At 47.6% G+C, this 16,950-nt stretch overlaps 2 protein-coding genes across 7 annotated transcripts in view; one reads left to right on the plus strand and one right to left on the minus strand.

Annotated features, from left to right (window-relative positions):
* Positions 1–5,914, plus strand: part of SAMD11 (sterile alpha motif domain containing 11) — a 136,280-nt gene extending 130,366 nt beyond the window's left edge. For all 6 annotated transcript variants that reach the window (XM_042478286.1, XM_042478283.1, XM_042478281.1 and 3 more), the window contains 2 exons: positions 1,648–1,758; positions 3,508–5,914. In XM_042478286.1, the coding sequence (XP_042334220.1) occupies positions 1,648–1,758; positions 3,508–3,756 (360 nt within the window). In that variant the 3' untranslated portion in view covers positions 3,757–5,914. The remainder of the gene's footprint in view (positions 1–1,647; positions 1,759–3,507) is intronic.
* A 325-nt stretch (positions 5,915–6,239) lies between these two features.
* Positions 6,240–16,950, minus strand: part of NOC2L (NOC2 like nucleolar associated transcriptional repressor) — a 50,261-nt gene continuing 39,550 nt past the window's right edge. Inside the window, exons 18-19 of the mRNA XM_042479599.1 lie at positions 9,810–9,959; positions 6,240–6,858 (exon numbers count right to left, since the gene is read on the minus strand). Of these exons, the coding sequence (XP_042335533.1) occupies positions 6,728–6,858; positions 9,810–9,959 (281 nt within the window). The 3' untranslated portion in view covers positions 6,240–6,727. The remainder of the gene's footprint in view (positions 6,859–9,809; positions 9,960–16,950) is intronic.

The following is a 16,950-nucleotide window of genomic DNA, read 5'->3' on the forward strand; positions in this document are numbered from 1 at the left end:
TGGAGGGGGTTAAAACGGAATACGGCTTCTTTGCTGCTGTTTTTCTCCACGGCCGGCTCTATCTTTAATAGAGCTTTTGTTTTGCTTTTTTGGCCTGTGCAAAAGAGCCAGGCCGCCCCACCGCTGTGGCTGTTGCCGCTGGGGGAGACCCAACAGTGAGGAGCTCTCTGCCTGCTTTCTCTCCTCCAGAAACCGCAGCTGCCGGGGAGGTCTGGCACAGGGTTGACCTCCGCTCTTGCCAGCCCAAACCTCCCGCCAGAACTCTTGCATTCGACAGGAAGGGGAGGGAAAGCCTCCCAGTACAGACTCTGTATTGAAAACAGCCTTCCATCCCACCCCCTCGGTGCTCCGAGTCCCAGGGACCATCCATCTCTGTCTCCATGGTGCACATTTGGCCATTTAGCTTCAGGGAGGACTGGAACAGAGGGCTTTTGGGCTCCTGCCAGGCCGGCCGGCTGTCTGGCTTGGATGGAAAGAGATCTTGCCTGTTAAGCTCTGCTGGGTTAGAGTCCAGGGATCCAGGCGGTGCTGCGGGTGGGAGATTGTGGCTGTAAAAAGGAGATACAGCTGGTGTGGAGGAGGAGAACGCCACGAGTGAATTCCTTAGTTTTGGAGGAAATACTTGCAACAGCAGCCCCGTCTGCGTCTGTTCCCGAGTGCCGGATGCGGGTGTCAAGAGGTGAGGCGAGGGGAATGAAACAACTGAATGCAGCTCTTCACACGGATCATGTTTTAAAATGCTTCCCTACCTGCAAAACAAACACAGCAAGGAGAGGCCTGAGATAGACCTATCCCTCTCCTTTGGTGCGCTCATGCTCTCCTTGAATGTAGACTCACTGTATGGGTGCATTCAGAAGTGAGAGCTAGCATGCTCTAGTGAGTTGAACAACTCTGGAGACCAGGCTTGGCTTGGCAAGATAAGTTTTCTGTGGGGTTTTTGGACTTTGTGTCTGTGTTCTGGAAGAGCTTATTCCTGACGTTTCACCTCAGCCACAGATGCCGGCAAAGCGTCAGGAATAAATGCTTCCAGAACACGGCCACATTGCCCCAAAACCCCCCAAAAAACTATGGATGCTGGCCATGAAAGCCTCCAACTTCTCATTGGGTGATCTTGGGCAAGTCGCATTCTCTCAGCCTCAGAGGGAAGCAAAGACCACCATCCCCTCTGAACAAATCTTGCCAAGAAAAACCCAAGGTAGGTTCAGCTTATCATAACTCAGACACAATCTGAAGGCAATGTGAAGTAGACGGCCCACAACAACAACCAATTCAGAAGTATGTTCCAACCCAACAACCAACACTCTGAAGAGCTAGTCTAGTATTAGTTCTGCAAACGTGAATTGTGTAGTTGGTATGTAATTCTGTACTAGCATAGCTTAACTTTCCTTACCCCCTGCTTGCAATGATTCAGGGGTACTAAGGGGTCATAAATCAGTGTTCATTGGTGTTGGGCATATGCCCCAAGGAAGACCCTGGCACAGGGCAACTTAAGAAAGGAAGGCTTGCAAAGCTGGCCCAAAGGGAGCCCTCATGTTTTATGTTGATCAGTTGTGTGTCTACAGCTAAAACTCTGAAAAACGTCGGAGTATAGTATTGGGCAGAATCCTGTTTCTTGACCACACTTCTCTTTTGCTTCTCTGTCGACAGGTCTTCCGGGAGCAGGCCATCGATGGTGAAACACTGCCCCTTTTGACCGAAGAGCACTTACTGAATAACATGGGGCTAAAACTGGGACCAGCATTGAAGATACGGTCACAGGTAAGAGAACTTCAAAGAAAGAAAACAAAACTCTCTAGCATTGCAGTCGATGGCCAGTCTTGAGTGTTGCGGTTATATCTTGCTCAGGCTTGCAGGTCAGTTAGCTTTGGACAGTCTGCAAGTGAGGTGGAGACAGAGAAGCAGGCCTGGGTTCCCTTTGCTAGAACTGCCACATCTCAGATGCACAAAATCCCTTCCTTCTTGGTACAGTCCTACGGTTGTACAGCGGCCTCAGAACAATCTCTGGTCATAAGAGCCATAGGGTGGTATTATACATTCAGCAAAATGAGAGAGAATGCCATTCTAGGTGCCCAGGACATTATGGCTGCAAGATGGAAAGGACGGAAATGGTGGATAGGGGAACTGACCAGGCTTTTAAAAGTAGAATGGGCATTAAAGTGTCCCTTTCCTCTTAGGTTTTCTCAGGCCAGAGCTGGAGAAACGAGGGACTTTGCATACCCCCAAACCCTACATTTCTTTTCCCGACATAATGTTGGCCTTGTTCTTCGTAGCACACTTCATCTGTGGAGTTCAAGGGTTTTCAGGGGAGCCCCCCTGCCTCCTCCGCCTGCCCCAGGGACCCTTGGGATGGAGGCCTGTATTAATCACCTTCCAAAGGGCCTCCGTCTTGCTCTCGCACCTCCGCAGCTGGCTCCTGTTAGGGCTTCAATAAAAACAGGGGCTCACGTTTAACCCAAAACAACCAGAGCATTATTCGGTTAGCAAAAGGCGGGGAAGAGGCATTGGTTTTGTTATGATAAAAATCATTTTAATGTGACTGTTGCCGCATTTCTCCCTTCCCCCTCCAGCACATGAAACCCCCCATCGTTCTTAAACGCGCATCAAAGCTGGGTTGGTGCTCCTGGATTTCTCGCTCCCCCCCCCATTCACCCCGCTTTCTTCGTTGAATCAGTTTTATTTCCTGCAGAATTGATCCACGGGGAACAATTGCCCAGAGAACCTTTTTATTAGGCCCCTCGTAAACAGTAAGGGCTGCAGGGAAAGTAATAAAGTTGCCCTTATTGTTTTAACATAATATAACAAATGTATATGGCTGGTAGGTGAAGGAGGCGCGAGGAGAGGGAAGCCAGGGCCTGCATCAGCAAAGTGCATCTATTCCAGTGATGGTGAACCTTTTCGGGGCTGAGTGCCCAAACTGCAACCCAAAACCCACTTATTTATTGCAAAGTGCCATGTCCCTCTGGCTTTCTAGTAACAAACTCTGGCAAACTCTGTGCTGGGGTGACGGCACATGTGCCCACAGAGAGGGCTCTGAGTGCCACCTCTGGCATGCATGCCATAGGTTCGCCATCACTGATCTATTCCATTGTAGGCTGCCTCCAAATGAGAGGGGTTTTGCTGTGTACTTTTGTCATATGTGTCACTTTGTGTTTGATTCGCTGGTCTTTAGCCATAATAAAGTTGTTGTGGGGTCAAAGGCTTTCATGGTCAACATCCATAGGGTTTTTGGGGGGGGTTTCGGGTTGTGTGGCCATGTTCTAGAAGAGTTTATTCCTGATGCTCCTTCTCTGAAGATGCCAGCCACAGATGCTGGCGAAGTCAGGAATAAACTCTTTTAGAACATGGCCACAGAGCCCGAAAAACCCACAAGAAACTATGGATGCCAGCCACGAAAGCCTTCGACTTCAAAGTTCAGCACTGCTTCTAAGGTCTGTGAGCTTTCTTGCCTGTGTGGTTTTTCCATTGCTGCACATTGATGTTGTTTGCCTGTGTGTTCCCCCTCCACAGGTAGCCAAGAGAGTTGGCCGTGTCTTGTATATGGCCAGCTTCCCCATGGCCTTTCCGCTACAGCCGCCCGGCCTGCGACCCACAGATCGGGACCTGCCTCCGGCCGAACTTCGCCCGTCCTCAACCGGAAGCATGGCTTCCTCGCCCTACAACAGCACTCTCCTCCCCAGCAGTCGCATCTCGCCAAAGCAGGAAAACGGAAACCCTTTATTGGCCGGTCTCAACGACGCCGCAAAGCCGCCATCTTAACTGCCCCGCTGCCTCTGCCCAAGCCTGGCTCCTCCTGCTTCGCCCCTCGAGTCTCTGGAGCTGAAACCTCCATGTTTCTCCAAACTTCGAGAGCCCAGGTGGTCATTTGATAATAATGCATTCAGCTTTGGGATTTTAAGGTGGTGGTTAGGATGACAGGAGGCAGGGGCATCGAATCCAAAGATTTCTTGGAAGCAATTTGAAGGGAGGTACAATTTTGGGGAGAGGAGGGAAGGAACGTTTGCTTTCTTTCTTTCACCTTCATGGAATGCAACTTGGAAGAAGGTCCAAGGAGACACTCGAACCCTCTTGTCGCCTTGTCCCTCCCTGGTCCCTCCAACTTGTGAGGAAACCTCTGATCTCCCCTCCATTTTATTTTTTTAACTTGTAAAGAGTTCCTCCTTCAGGGTGTCTATGCATCGCTCACAACTTTTGAAACAATACCAAAGACAGACATGAACTGACCCAGCGCCCGAGTTCCGGTCCATGTTTACTTCCGTTTGGATGGTACGACGCAGCTAGGCTCTGCGGGGTACGCCGTTTTGGCTTTCTTGGCCTTTCTTTGTTTTCTTTAAATTGCATTTTTCAGGGTTTTGCTGCTCCAACGCTGCAGATGGACTGTGAAATCTCCCTGCGCAGACTTGTGAAAGAAACCTAATAATAATAATGATTAATGATAATAATATAGCGGTAGGGAACAAAGGGGAGAGCAGGAGTGCGGAGGCCGAAAGTCTCCTCTCCTCAAACAGTGTGTGTACAGAAATTGTGTGTTCCGTTTTTATTTTGTACGTGGGGAATGTGTGTGTGTGTGTGTGTGTGTGTGCGGATATTTTGGAGAGAGGGGTCAAAAGGGAGCTTTGTTGCAGAGGATATGGAGTTGCACATTTTACCTGGCCCTCTTAAGACCAGGTAAGAGGTACCTGAGTTGTGCCCAGTGGGGCTCTGCTCATGCCAGCTGCCAGCCATCCTTGCCCCCCGCCTCACAATTTGTACAGTAGTGGAAAACAATCATGTGATTGACACCTGTCCGTATTTTCTCTCTTTTCTGTTTCAAAACGCCTCCTTGCACGTTCTACCTTTTCCCCCCCTTTCGTCCTTTTTGTTTCCTTTGCGTTTTCGAAAAGGGAAAAGGAACCAGAGAAAGACAGCTTTGGTGGGTACCGTAGCTTCTTTTATTATATATTGTAAATGGTAATTATCCGTCACCTCAAAGGCCAATGCTTTCCTGCAAAACGATTTAAATAATAATAAAAAGAAATCACTTAATTTATAAAATGGTTGCTCCGCAGGTTGACTGTGTGTTTCGAAGCTTTTAAGGGAAGGCGAGGGCCTTACTTGCAATATTTGAAGAATACGGCACAGAAGTGATGAGTGGGTTTCAAAAGGATGTAGATGAGAATCCAGTGCTCTCCAATGTGTCCATTTCCATCCATCAGGAAGCCCAAAAATGCTTAATAACCCATCATATGCATTTTCTATGTCCAAGTCTCTTCCAGGAAAACTATTTGGAAGGCTTACTTAACCATAGCATTTATAAAATGCACACTACTATCTAGGGCCAACTGTTTCAGGCAGGACCAGTTGGCTATGGTTAAGTACCGAATCCTGGTCTGTTTTGCCATTCGCACAATGGAAGAAGGTTGGCTGTTTTAAGTCAGCTGCTCCTATGGTTTTAAAAAGGCAAGGTATGCAAAGGCCTTACCATCACAAGCCAACAGTCACTGCCACCTTGGAGAGATCTATCTCAGGTCCTATGTTCATGAATTACAAAGAGGTTTGTGTGCTGCTGCAAAAACCACCTCAGTATGTGGGCAAGTATGAAAACGGATGGCTATGGGAGTCGGACATGACCAAGGGTGGTAAAGCAAGGCATTTGGACTGGATGGCCCTTGTGGTCTCTTCCAACTCTGTGATTCTATGATCTTTCTATTCTGTCCTCATAAATTATCGTGGGCACTAATAAATACAGAAGAGGGCAGATTCCAAGGGAGAAGGGAGAGCACTTCAAAGTAAACCAGAAAACTAGAAGCGGCAAACCTTTGTGCAACACCTACTCAAGAAAAGATGAGTATGTACTGCAGTGGCCCCCAAACTACTGTATACCCTTTAAGAGATTTTGGACTTCAGCTTCCAGAGGCCTCAGCCATGTTGGCCAATAGTCTGGGATTCTGGGAGATGCAGTCCAAAATCCCTTAAAGAGCACAGTTTGGGGACCACTGGTGTAGAGAGATCTTGGAGAGCTCTTGCAGCACCTTTGAGACTAACTGAAATAAAGAAGCTGGCAGCATGAGCTTTTGTAGACTGAAGTCTGCTAGTTCCTCAGATGCATCCACAAGGTGCTACAAGAGCTCTCTACATACTGATCCGACAGACTAACACAGCTATACCTTTGAATTCAAGAAAAGAGTGTATGCTCTGATGCGGCACCAGGGTAAGGTGTGTGTGGGACCTAAACACTCGCAAGAAACCAAACAGACAAAACCTTGGTTTTCCTTTTTTTAATAAAAGCTACAATGCTTTAAAAACAGCTAATTCTTCCACGCAAGGCCTGCATGGTCCCCAGACAAACTGAACTGCAGAGAGGGAAGGATGGTTTGGAGTCTAAAAAAGCCAAACAGGAATCTGAGTGGCAACGGCAGCTTCATCTGCCTCACATTATTTAAGAGGTGTATTTGTGACCGGGCCTTTTACTGCCTCAGCTGAACGGCTTCACAGCCCCCTGGCCAAACCGCAAATTTTATTGTGCTTCTCCTCGACGCATAAAACGCGGCTGGAGAAGATTTTCGCATTCCAAGTGGTGCCTCGGGGGGGCAGCTTCAATGGAGCAACATCCTTCCCACCCCAAGCGCTGCTTCGAAGGGGGGAAGCTGGGTTACTCCCCTTGCCCAGCTCCTACCTTCCCTCAAAAGTCACTTGCGGTTCTCCGCAAGGGAGGAAAGCTCCAGCCGGATGTTTTCCCCGCACGGTGCCGTCACACATCGTCCTCGTCAGAGAAGTCCAGCTCTTCCACCACGTCCTCCGGTCCCTGGGCCAGTTGGCGCAGCTCTGCCCGGGAGATCTGTTTGCGGACTCCTTTGTGCTTGGACCCCTTGGCATCGCTCCCTGTGGAAGGAAGAGAGAAGAGAGGTGCCAATCCTGCCCTGCCAGGGTGCGGGGGATAAAGGAAGGTGGCTTACAGAGAGTAGGGGACCCCTGCAATATAAGAAAGACAGCAACAGTTCTGCAGTGGAGGAGAGAACTGCTTAAACCAGTGGTCCCCAAACTGTGCCCTTTAAAGATATTTTGGACTTCAGCTCCCAGAAGCCTGAGCCATGTTGGCCAATAGTCTGGGATTCTGGGAGCTGAATCCAAAATCCCTTAAAGAGTACAGTTTGGGGGACCTCTGGTTTAAGCAGTTCTCTCCTCCATCCCATTCCAACTTCCTAATCACTTTCTCATCACAGAAATATGACGTTTGAAAGAAAACCCCCCTCCCATTTTGGCATTAAGGGATATACCCAAAATAATGCAATTCTGACAGAGCCTGGAAGGAACCAGAATAAAATAGACCTTGTAGCAGCACCTTTGAGACTAACTAAAAGAAAGAAGTTGGCAGCATGAGCTTTTGCAGACTTTACTTTCTCAGATGATCAAATGCATCTGGGGAAGTAGACTTAAGGCTATGAAAGCTCCTGCTGCCAACTTCTTTCTTTCGGTGCGTCTTCAAAGGTGCTACAAGAACTTACTACATACAGATTCTACAGACTAACATGGCTATATCCTTGAGTCTGGAGTATGAAGTACATGTTCCCCCCAAAGTAATGGTCTCAAGTGTTGTTGCGTTACTTACCTCTGAACTCTATTACTAACACTGCTTCTTCAGTAATCTACTACATTGCCATTACACTTTAAGAAAGGATAACTACAGCCCTCTTTACCCATATTGAGAGCATGAGTGTTGGAATATGGCTCTGGACACCAGGATTCAAAGCCCAGTGGGGCTGTGGAGACACACAGGGCAGGTCACACTCTCTCAGCCTCAGAGGATGGATGGAGCCCTTTGTATGTGAGCTAAAACACTTCTCATGCAGAGCTCAGAAGTGATAGGTTACAAGCAGCACACACTTTATTTGCAAAGAGATTACAAGTTACTGGGTAGTGGTTCCTACTTAATTAAAGTAACATCAAGGGTATATTGGAGTGGAATTTCTCAACTTTTGTGGCAGTCGCTTATCAACTGAAGAAACTGACCAAGAAAACCCTGTGATAGATTCATCTTAGGGTTGCTGTAAGTCGGAAAGGCTTGAAGGCACACAACAACAACAACAACAAACCCTCCTCTAGCAGATGAACCAACATTGCAGTTGCTTTTATAGTTCTAGGGGTGGAGGATAACTAACACATAATTCAAGGGCTGTCTTACGCTGCTTCATCATGATCTGCAGATACAAAAAGGAGGTGGACTGGAGGAGAAAGGGTTTTGTACTACAGGCTGATTCTTCAAAAAGGTAACCAAAAGCACCAACAAGTCCCAATTCAAGCAAAGACACACACACACAAGGAAAGCCCTCTGCAAAATGCCCTGGAAAAGAGTACTGACGGAGCATTCAGTGTGAATGCACACCAAGGCGTTGAGGGAAGGAAGGAGCTTTGGGAGCAATTTCCCCTCTCTGCCTTGCCAGGCCAGCAGCCACTGAGAAATGGCTCTGAGATGTGGTGAGGAAATGGCGCCAAGTGTTCACAGCCATCTTTGGCTCTCATCTCCGCTGCTCATCTATTCTGGGCAACAGCAGAGGGGCTCATGTGCCAACCCTCTGCCATCTGCCACAGTGACTCACTCAGTGGGCTGCGCATGGCTCTCCCTCCCTCTCATTTTCGCTTGAAATCTGGTCAGGGGCAAAACCAGGCAGAAGAAAGGGAGGTGGGAGGAAGGCAGCGGGCACCCCACTTCCAAAACACACACTCAAACTTACAAACACCACTACTAAGACCCATGCCCTTAAATGCAAATGCACACAAGCGACTTTATTCTGCTGGAACTGTGTTGCTCTCTCTTTAAAGCCAAGCCAAAATGACCCTTGGAGATGCCACCCCCCTTGGTTCTGTCTGAAGTCCCAGCTGGGCCCTCAACATGCCCATCCATCACCTTTCCAAGATCACACTGCTGGAATCTTCTCAGCCAGTTTGGTCCAAGTCAAAAAGGCAGAGTCACTGCCCCGTCCCAGAGCAAGTTGGCACCCGAAGCTCCATTTCTGAGGGCCAGCTGCCTCCCTCGGAGGAAATGCCAGGAGGAGGACCACAACAGGGTCCAAGTCACATTGGCAAGCAATGACATTAGAAACTGAGCAGCTGCTGCCTGTGACAATGGCTAAACCCTCTGACTATCTCAAGGGAGTTTAACATCAGAGCCAAGCTTGGAAAGCCACGTTTGACAATCGTTCCCATTCCCTGCCAGTGTTTTCATTCTAGTGCTCAAAAACTAGTTTGTTCTGTTCATTGCTTTTTTTCACACTTTGGGTTCCCCCTTCACACACACACACACCACCAGATGATAAGAGACTGGCACAAAAGCTAAGAAATTCCACTCAAATACATCCCTGAAGTTACTTTTAATTAAGTAGGAATGACCCTGAAAGTAACTTTTAACCTCTGCAAGTGAGGAGTGCTGTTTGTAACCCATCGCTTCTGAGCTCCGCATGAGAACAGTGTTTCGGGTCACATACTCTTCCATACAAAGGGGTCCAAAAGAACAAGGAAGCATCCTCAAGTATCAATGTGAACTACTGCAATGTTTGAAGGCTGAGAGCTGCCAATTCTCCCTTTCCCTACACCATTATTTGACCCCATTATTTTATATGGAGATAGAACTCATGGGTTTTGTGCATTGTGGTTGGCCGATAAAGTTATCGCTCTTTCCTACACAGAACTGTGTTTCCCGAACAATATGCTTTGATCACTGAACTCTGCTCTTCTGACTTCACGACAGGGGTCAGCAACATGAAAACAAGTCCCTAAGTAACACAGCACAAACACAAAGTTGTTACCCCATCCAGCTAAAACTAAACCCTTCTTACCATCTGAATCACTCCAGTTCTCTTCCTCTTCATCATCCTCATCCTCCACTTCATATTCTCCGTCGTCGTCGTCGCTGTCATCTTCCTCCTCCTCTTCACTGCTGCCGAACGAAGCGCTGTCTACGCTGCCCTTCTTGGCCTTTGATTTCTCTGCGTCAAAGAACAGAAAGGAAAAGCCGATTTAGAAAGACAGGCTTCAGTCACTCGCAGGCAAAAAAACACAGCACAAAGAAACCCCAAATTTAGCCTACATGGAGCTGCAAGTTGCCAAAGAAAAAGAGAGCTGCACAAATTGGTATGACCATAAATTGGCATAACCATCAACATATGTTGAAGAACTGTTTAGGAAGTGGAAAACCCCTTTCTTTAACATAAATGGCCTTATACAGTGGAGTACAAGTCATATCACAGCCGCAGTGGGAGGCAGGGGTGGGTTCACACATTTTAAACCAGCTTCAGATTGGAAAAGCGGAGAAACTGTTGTGACAGACAGGAACGGCGACAGGCTCAGCGGAACTAAAATTGGATTTGCAAGGAATCATCATAATCGCAGTCCACCAAAAGTACTACTTACTACGCAACACACCACTAAGAATGAGCATCCCTATATTGCACCCTGGAGTGGCTGGAGAGAGGGCACTTGGAGGACTGAGGCAGTCAACCAACTACTCTGTTCAAGGCTGAGCTGAGATGTGTATTGGGGGTCTTCCCTTGCTTATGCTCCAGACCCACTACACTCTGAAAGCCATTGGGGCACACATTTTTTATAAGGTACACTCCTAATCGGGGCTAAATACCCTACAGCAGTGGTCCCCAAACTGTGCTCTTTAAGGGATTTTGCATGTCAGCTCCCAGAATCCCAGACTATTGGCCAACATGGCTGAAGCCTCTGGGAGCTGAAGTCCAAGACCTCTTAAAGGGCACATTTTGGGGACCACTGCCCTACAGGTAGAAGTTAAGTAGGATGAGCCCTGGTTAGTACTTGGATAAGAGACGTGACAACAAATGCCATGCACTGGAGGCTATATTTCAGAGGAAGGAAATGACAAACAGTCAGTCAATCATAACTTATTATGGTCCAGAGATCCAAAATTTACACATTCAATAAACGTATCATCCAAATCCCCCAAATAAAAATTGCCCACAATAATACAAGAGTCACGGAAGTTGCTAAATCTAACTGTCTAACTCCACTCTAATTATCCTTTTATACTTATCAGGTTCTAATCCTAGTTGCAAACCACCTCTGAGTATTCCTTGCCTAAGAAAAGTCTATGAAATTCATGGGCTTGCCATAAGTCAACACCCCCCCCCCCAAATGCAACCATTAGACTACACTCTCCCAGTTTAACCAGTCCAAGTGGACCAGCCAGTCTTCTGCACCTGTCTTGCTTTACCGCCCCCGCTTCTGCTCCGCCAGAGCCAGCTGGGCTAAGTGCAGCCGATTACTCCTTGCCCAGAGAAAATAGCAGCAACACTTAGCTGCGTTTGTATGGACTCCAACAGAAGACATGCAGGACATTCAGCCAGGAGAGAGACATACTAGGCACACAGTTGAAGGTGGCATCTTCCAAATGTCTAAATGAACCTCCAAACCAAACTCATATAGAATAAAGCCACCTAGTTTGCATAGTTTACCATGGACTGCTGAAAAGAATTGGTCTTAGAGCAAATCAAGCCTAAACTATCACTAGAAATGAAGATGACCAAACTAAGGCTGTCATATCTTGGCATATCATGAGATAATGGAACACTAAAAAGATTACAATGGCCTGTTACAGACTGCCAAAATAAAGCTGCTTCGGGTCTCTTTGGAGGTATGCTATTTCAATGATGCATGGGTCCTAAGAGTCCGGAGGTCGCGCCAAAGCCTAAGGACTGGAGTGCAGCTTCCGGATTCTTAGGATGCATGCATCATTTAAATAGCATACTTCCAAAGAGACCCGAAGCAGCTTTATTTTGGCAGTCTGTAACAGGCCAATGCTTGCTAAAGTGGAAGGTGGTAGGAAGAGAGGATTGTATTACAGGTGGATTGATTCAATCCAATTACTAACAGTTGTTCTGAGTCTGCAAGACCTGAGTAAGGCAGTTGATGACCAGAGGTCTTGGAGGTCTTTCAGGCATAGGAATGTCATAAATTGGAAGTCGATTTGACAGCAAACAACAACAGGCATCATGCCATTCCAACAAATTTATACAGACTTCATCCCCATGTCGCTACCAAGGAGAGAGGAGGTTTAAAAGAGAGTGGAAATCTGAATTCTCCCAAATTGAAGAGTATGTGTTTACCAGAACTTTCACTCCATTCGCCCACCCACCTAAATGCACCTTGGCTCCAACTTCAACGCAACCCCTTCCAGAGTATTCATCCCCCAGCCGCCGCCCCAACCTTTCCCCCTTCCGCTGCAAGATGGATGGCAGCGCCACTCCTGCGACAGATAATGTTGACAAGCACCTGAGCAGGCCTATCTCTGCGAGCGCAGGAGAGCAGCGGAAACAAAAAGACCGTCTCTTCCCCCATTCATCATGGAAAAGGATGATCAGCGACAGCCATTCTCTGCTGCTCTGACGGGGCGCCCTGATGGCGCTCAGCTGCACCTGGCAAGCACAAAGCCAACACCTTGATTAATTCCTACTACCTTTGTGGCCGGCCAATGCGTCTGATACAGAGGAGCAGAGGCACATAAGGAAGCGGCTGTCACAACTTCAGAAACACTTTTCTAACTAAATACCCCAGCGGGGATCTGCAATGTGATTTTACCTCCCCTTCCGTCCCTTTTTCTTCATTTGTTATGCTTTATTATTACAGTCGGCCCTTGGTATACGCTGGGATTTGGTTCCAAAATCCATGGATGCTCAAGGCCCATTACATGGCACAGTAAAATGGTGTCTCTTGTAGAAAATGGTAAAATCAAGGTTTGCTTTTTTGAACTTCCTATATATATTCATGTATAGGTCTATAAGACCCCCATGGATACCAAAACCTGTGGATGCTCAAGACTCATTAAATGCAACGGCGCAGTAAAATGGTGTCCCTATATAAAATAGCCAAATCAAGGTTTGCTTTTTTGGAACATATATATATATATATATATATATATATATATATATATGAATATTTTCACGCCGCGAATGCTTGAATCTGTGGATAAAGAATCCGTGGATATGAAGGGCCAATTGTACATCTTTGCCAAGGCGCTTAACATGTAACACTCCCTCCTCTCTGTTTTAAGCCCACATGAGGCAGGTCAGAAAGAGCCAGACAGATTCAAATGACTGCCCTGTGCCCTAGTCCCTCTCCGAACGGACACTTATTTCCCACTCCTATTCCAAAATGATCACCCTCCATGAAATCTGAGTTCTCAGCCCCAGAAGGGTTGAATAGGGTTGCCTTAGGGTTATACCCTAAGTTGCAAGTGACCTGAAGGCACACAACAAAAGCAGTAGCCATAAACATTGTGTGGCGGTGAGATATCTGGCCTTATACTGTCCATTGAAAGCCTTATCAATTAACCTACAGTTGTCCTCTCTTGTCCTTATTTTTTCCTCCCTCTTAAAATCCAGATTGCAAGTGCACACAAAATGGAGACTTATACCTGCCCACAGGTGTGAATGCAAGGCTCACATCAGTTTGTGTAAGGCGCCATGTGGCAGGGATGACACTTCTATCAACATCCGGGAGCTTTCCAAATTCCAGGCTGCTTTATAAAACCCTTCTGTCCTGTCCTCCTGGATTAGCAGAGAAGGCCGCGCTCCCAAGAGGGACCATTTGGACAAGGCCACCCAGAGAGCATCACGAGAGGGAAAGAATTTGAACTTTGCCCTGCCAAACCCAACAACTGCCTCCCCTACATCACTCCTCTCCAAGACAGCAACCCATCAGGGGCTTTTGCTCGCCTGGGGCATGCTAGGAGGAAACTGCCACCCACTGTGGCATTATGCACCTCTTCCCCAGCCTCCTCCTTCGCACTCAGAGCCAAGAGCATGGTGTTCTTACTGGGCCACATCCCCGTGCGTTCCCCCACCGGAATCCCTGCTGGCGAGAGAAAGAGCGCCGGAGATATTAGCCTGACTTTTAATACAATTTGGTCGGGAAGCAAGCGCTCTAAAGGCCGCATTAATCACTTTAACGATGAAGCTATTACTGGAGGTGCAGCGGGAGGGGAAAGGCAAGGATGGGAAATTCTCCCCGCTCCCTCCTCCTCCTCTTAACCCTTCCTTCTCCTTCCCCTCATCACCCCCAGGACGGGTTGCAGACATGGTAAGAAAAGGGGCATCGCACACACACACACACACACACACACACACAGGTTGTGGCTGCTGATGTGGGGAAGGTGAGGTGCCGCATCCTTCCAGGAAAAGAGAAAGAATGGGTCTTGGAGTGCCATTTCCCACACTGTTTTTTGCAAGACACCCGCCACAAAGTGCAAGTGCTGACTTCAGATGGATTTCAAGAAGGCGGGCAGAAATTTATGGAGAGCATAAAAGTCTTATCAGGGGCTATTAGAGTTTAGAAAAACAGAAACTCCTTGCAGAGAGGCAGTATAGCTCTTAACATCAGTGCCAGGAGTTGTTGGGGTTGGGCAAGAGGGCAATACTGTCTTCAGGTCCTTGACCGTTACACTAGTAATATGATTACAGACTAGCATTATAGATAGCTTGCTACACGATTGTGAGTCTTAGACTATCGCTTTACCAGGATTGTTATCGTTGTGGCATGTGTTGTTGGGCTGTCTTGTTGCTTAGCCATCGAGATGCATCTGGCCGGCCCCTGCGAGAGGCAGAAAGCTGGGCTGGTTTGAGTCAAGAAGGCAGTACCTAAAGGTCTTACCTCCTTCGTGTGACTCAGTGCTTCCATTTCCTTCATCCATAAAATGGGAATAATGGAACAGACCCACTTTTATAAGAGGAAAGTCTACTTTACGGATGGTAACGATAAACTCCAAAGTAACTAGGCTCCCAAATCTTCTGCACTGAGAAATGCCAGAGAGGAATGCTTGGTTATTATGAATAACATTTCTGTAGATGCAGAGGAGCTGGAAGTTAGTGTGTTCCAGTGGCTAGATTTTTGGAGGCCTGGGTTCAAATTTGCACTGCATCATGAAACTCACAGGGCAGTCAGAGGGACTGGCTTTGGGGAGGAGGGAAGGAAGGGGGGGAAACCATTCCAACTTCATCATAATCCTGAAGATACAGTGAAACAATAATGGGGCATGCCTATTAGAAGGAAGTCCACTAAATTCAATGGGACAGTCGCAGATAAATATATTTATTCCAGCCTTAGGCAGGTAAAATAGATACCTTAAATATGCAGTTTTATAGTTCTAGTTGCTATTTTCAGCAGGATTTTAATTTTTAAAATGTGTATAGTTTACTACATTGTTTTACCGGAGTCATCCACTGCCTAGTTACAAAAGCAGAATTAATAACAGTAATACCAACAAGAGTAGTAAGAATACCATCATGCTGCCAGGATTACAGCTCCTTCCAAGACTCCAGAGGCACACACAGCCCCATATATGCATCACCCTCCTCTGGTGAATTATATCCTTCATTTAGTCACGACGTATAAAGCGAGAGATAGGAACGCAACTCGCAAGCGGGCAAAAGAAGCACTACTCCCCCGAGGGAAAATCCTGAGATAATCATCTATGGTTATTACATAATCTATTGTCTCTTCCCGTCCACCTCCTTTCTTACCTGCCAACATTTGGGGTGACCAACTCATTTGCCGATACAAGGAAGATGCTTTTGGCCCTCTCCAACCCACCCTTCCACCCCTTGCAAGTCGCCGGATCATTAGAGGCTTGCTGATAATGTTCTGTGCTCTCATGGGCAGGGAAATTGGTTCCCATAATGAAGGCAGAGGGAGGATTGGGGAAGAGAGGTTGTCTTCTCCCCAAGCTTTGTCCACTACACACACACACACACACACACACACACACACACACACACACACAGAGCGCAAAAACCCATATTAAATTGGCGTAATATGATTACGCGCTGGATAAATGAAGAAACCCGCTAAAGTTCATTAGAGGTGCGCCGCTGCCTAATGCGGACAGATCGCTCATTACGGGCCCAGCCTGGAGAGACGCCTCAGCCGGCGAAGACGCGGAGGCTCCGCTCTTCTTCCCGGGCTTTAATTGCCTCATGACAAGGCAATCCACCACCTCTCTCCGAGCCATTAATAACCGCCCGCAGCAGAAGCCTCCCCTCCTGGAGCTCCGTCAGCCGGTAAATGAGAGGAATGCCTCCGTTGCCGCCTCTCCCCACCAGGGCCGCAGACAGGCCATTGATCAAATCTGGCAGGCACGGGAGGCCATCTTGCTCTCCGCCACGGTTCCCAGAAATTCGATGTGGCTCTGGCCCAAGGCACCTCAGCTCCTTGACCTGCTTCTGTCTACAGCCAGAACCAAGGCTCCTCGCTTTCTCCTTCTTAGCATCACTGGCCCATTCCACAGACAGACAGAGGAGTGATGGATCTGGGTTTAGGGGCACAGATAGTAAGAGCTGTCCAACAGTGGAAGACACTCCTTTGGAGAGCGGTGGAGTCTTCTTCTTTGAAGGCTTTTAAGCAGAGGCTGGATGGTCATCTGTCGGGAGTAGTTTGCTCGTGTGTTCCTATCCAGCAGGGAGTTGGATCGGATGTCCCTTGAGCTCTCTTCCAACTCTATGATTCTATGCCAAAAGGATGGACAACTTCGGGAGGTTGGTGGGAAGGATTCAGCCGAACCCCTGGAACCCACACTGCCCAAACTGGGTGGCAACTAACCTTTATCTGGAACGTCACAGTGCTCTCCTGCACCAAAAGTCCTTAGGTTTTCATGGACTGTAGCCCACAAAAATGTCTATAGAAATAACGGTCTCAAGATAGCTTTCTTTTTCCATATTGTTTACCCTGCTGTATGAAGTAGCCATCTTAAAATATCTGAAGGGATATCTTGCAGAAGATGGAGCAAGCTAGTTTTTTGCTGCTCTAGAGATGAACCAATGGATTCAGATTTGAAGATAAGGGAATCTGCCTAATGTCAGAAAGAACTAAGAGCTGTTCAAGAGTGGGACAGGTTTCCTCAAGAGGACGGTGGAGTCTCCCTCTTTGGAGCTCTTTCAACAGAGGTTGGATGGGCATCTTTCAAGA

This window comes from Sceloporus undulatus, chromosome 7, assembly GCF_019175285.1.
Source record: "Sceloporus undulatus isolate JIND9_A2432 ecotype Alabama chromosome 7, SceUnd_v1.1, whole genome shotgun sequence".
NCBI lineage: Eukaryota > Metazoa > Chordata > Lepidosauria > Squamata > Phrynosomatidae > Sceloporus > Sceloporus undulatus.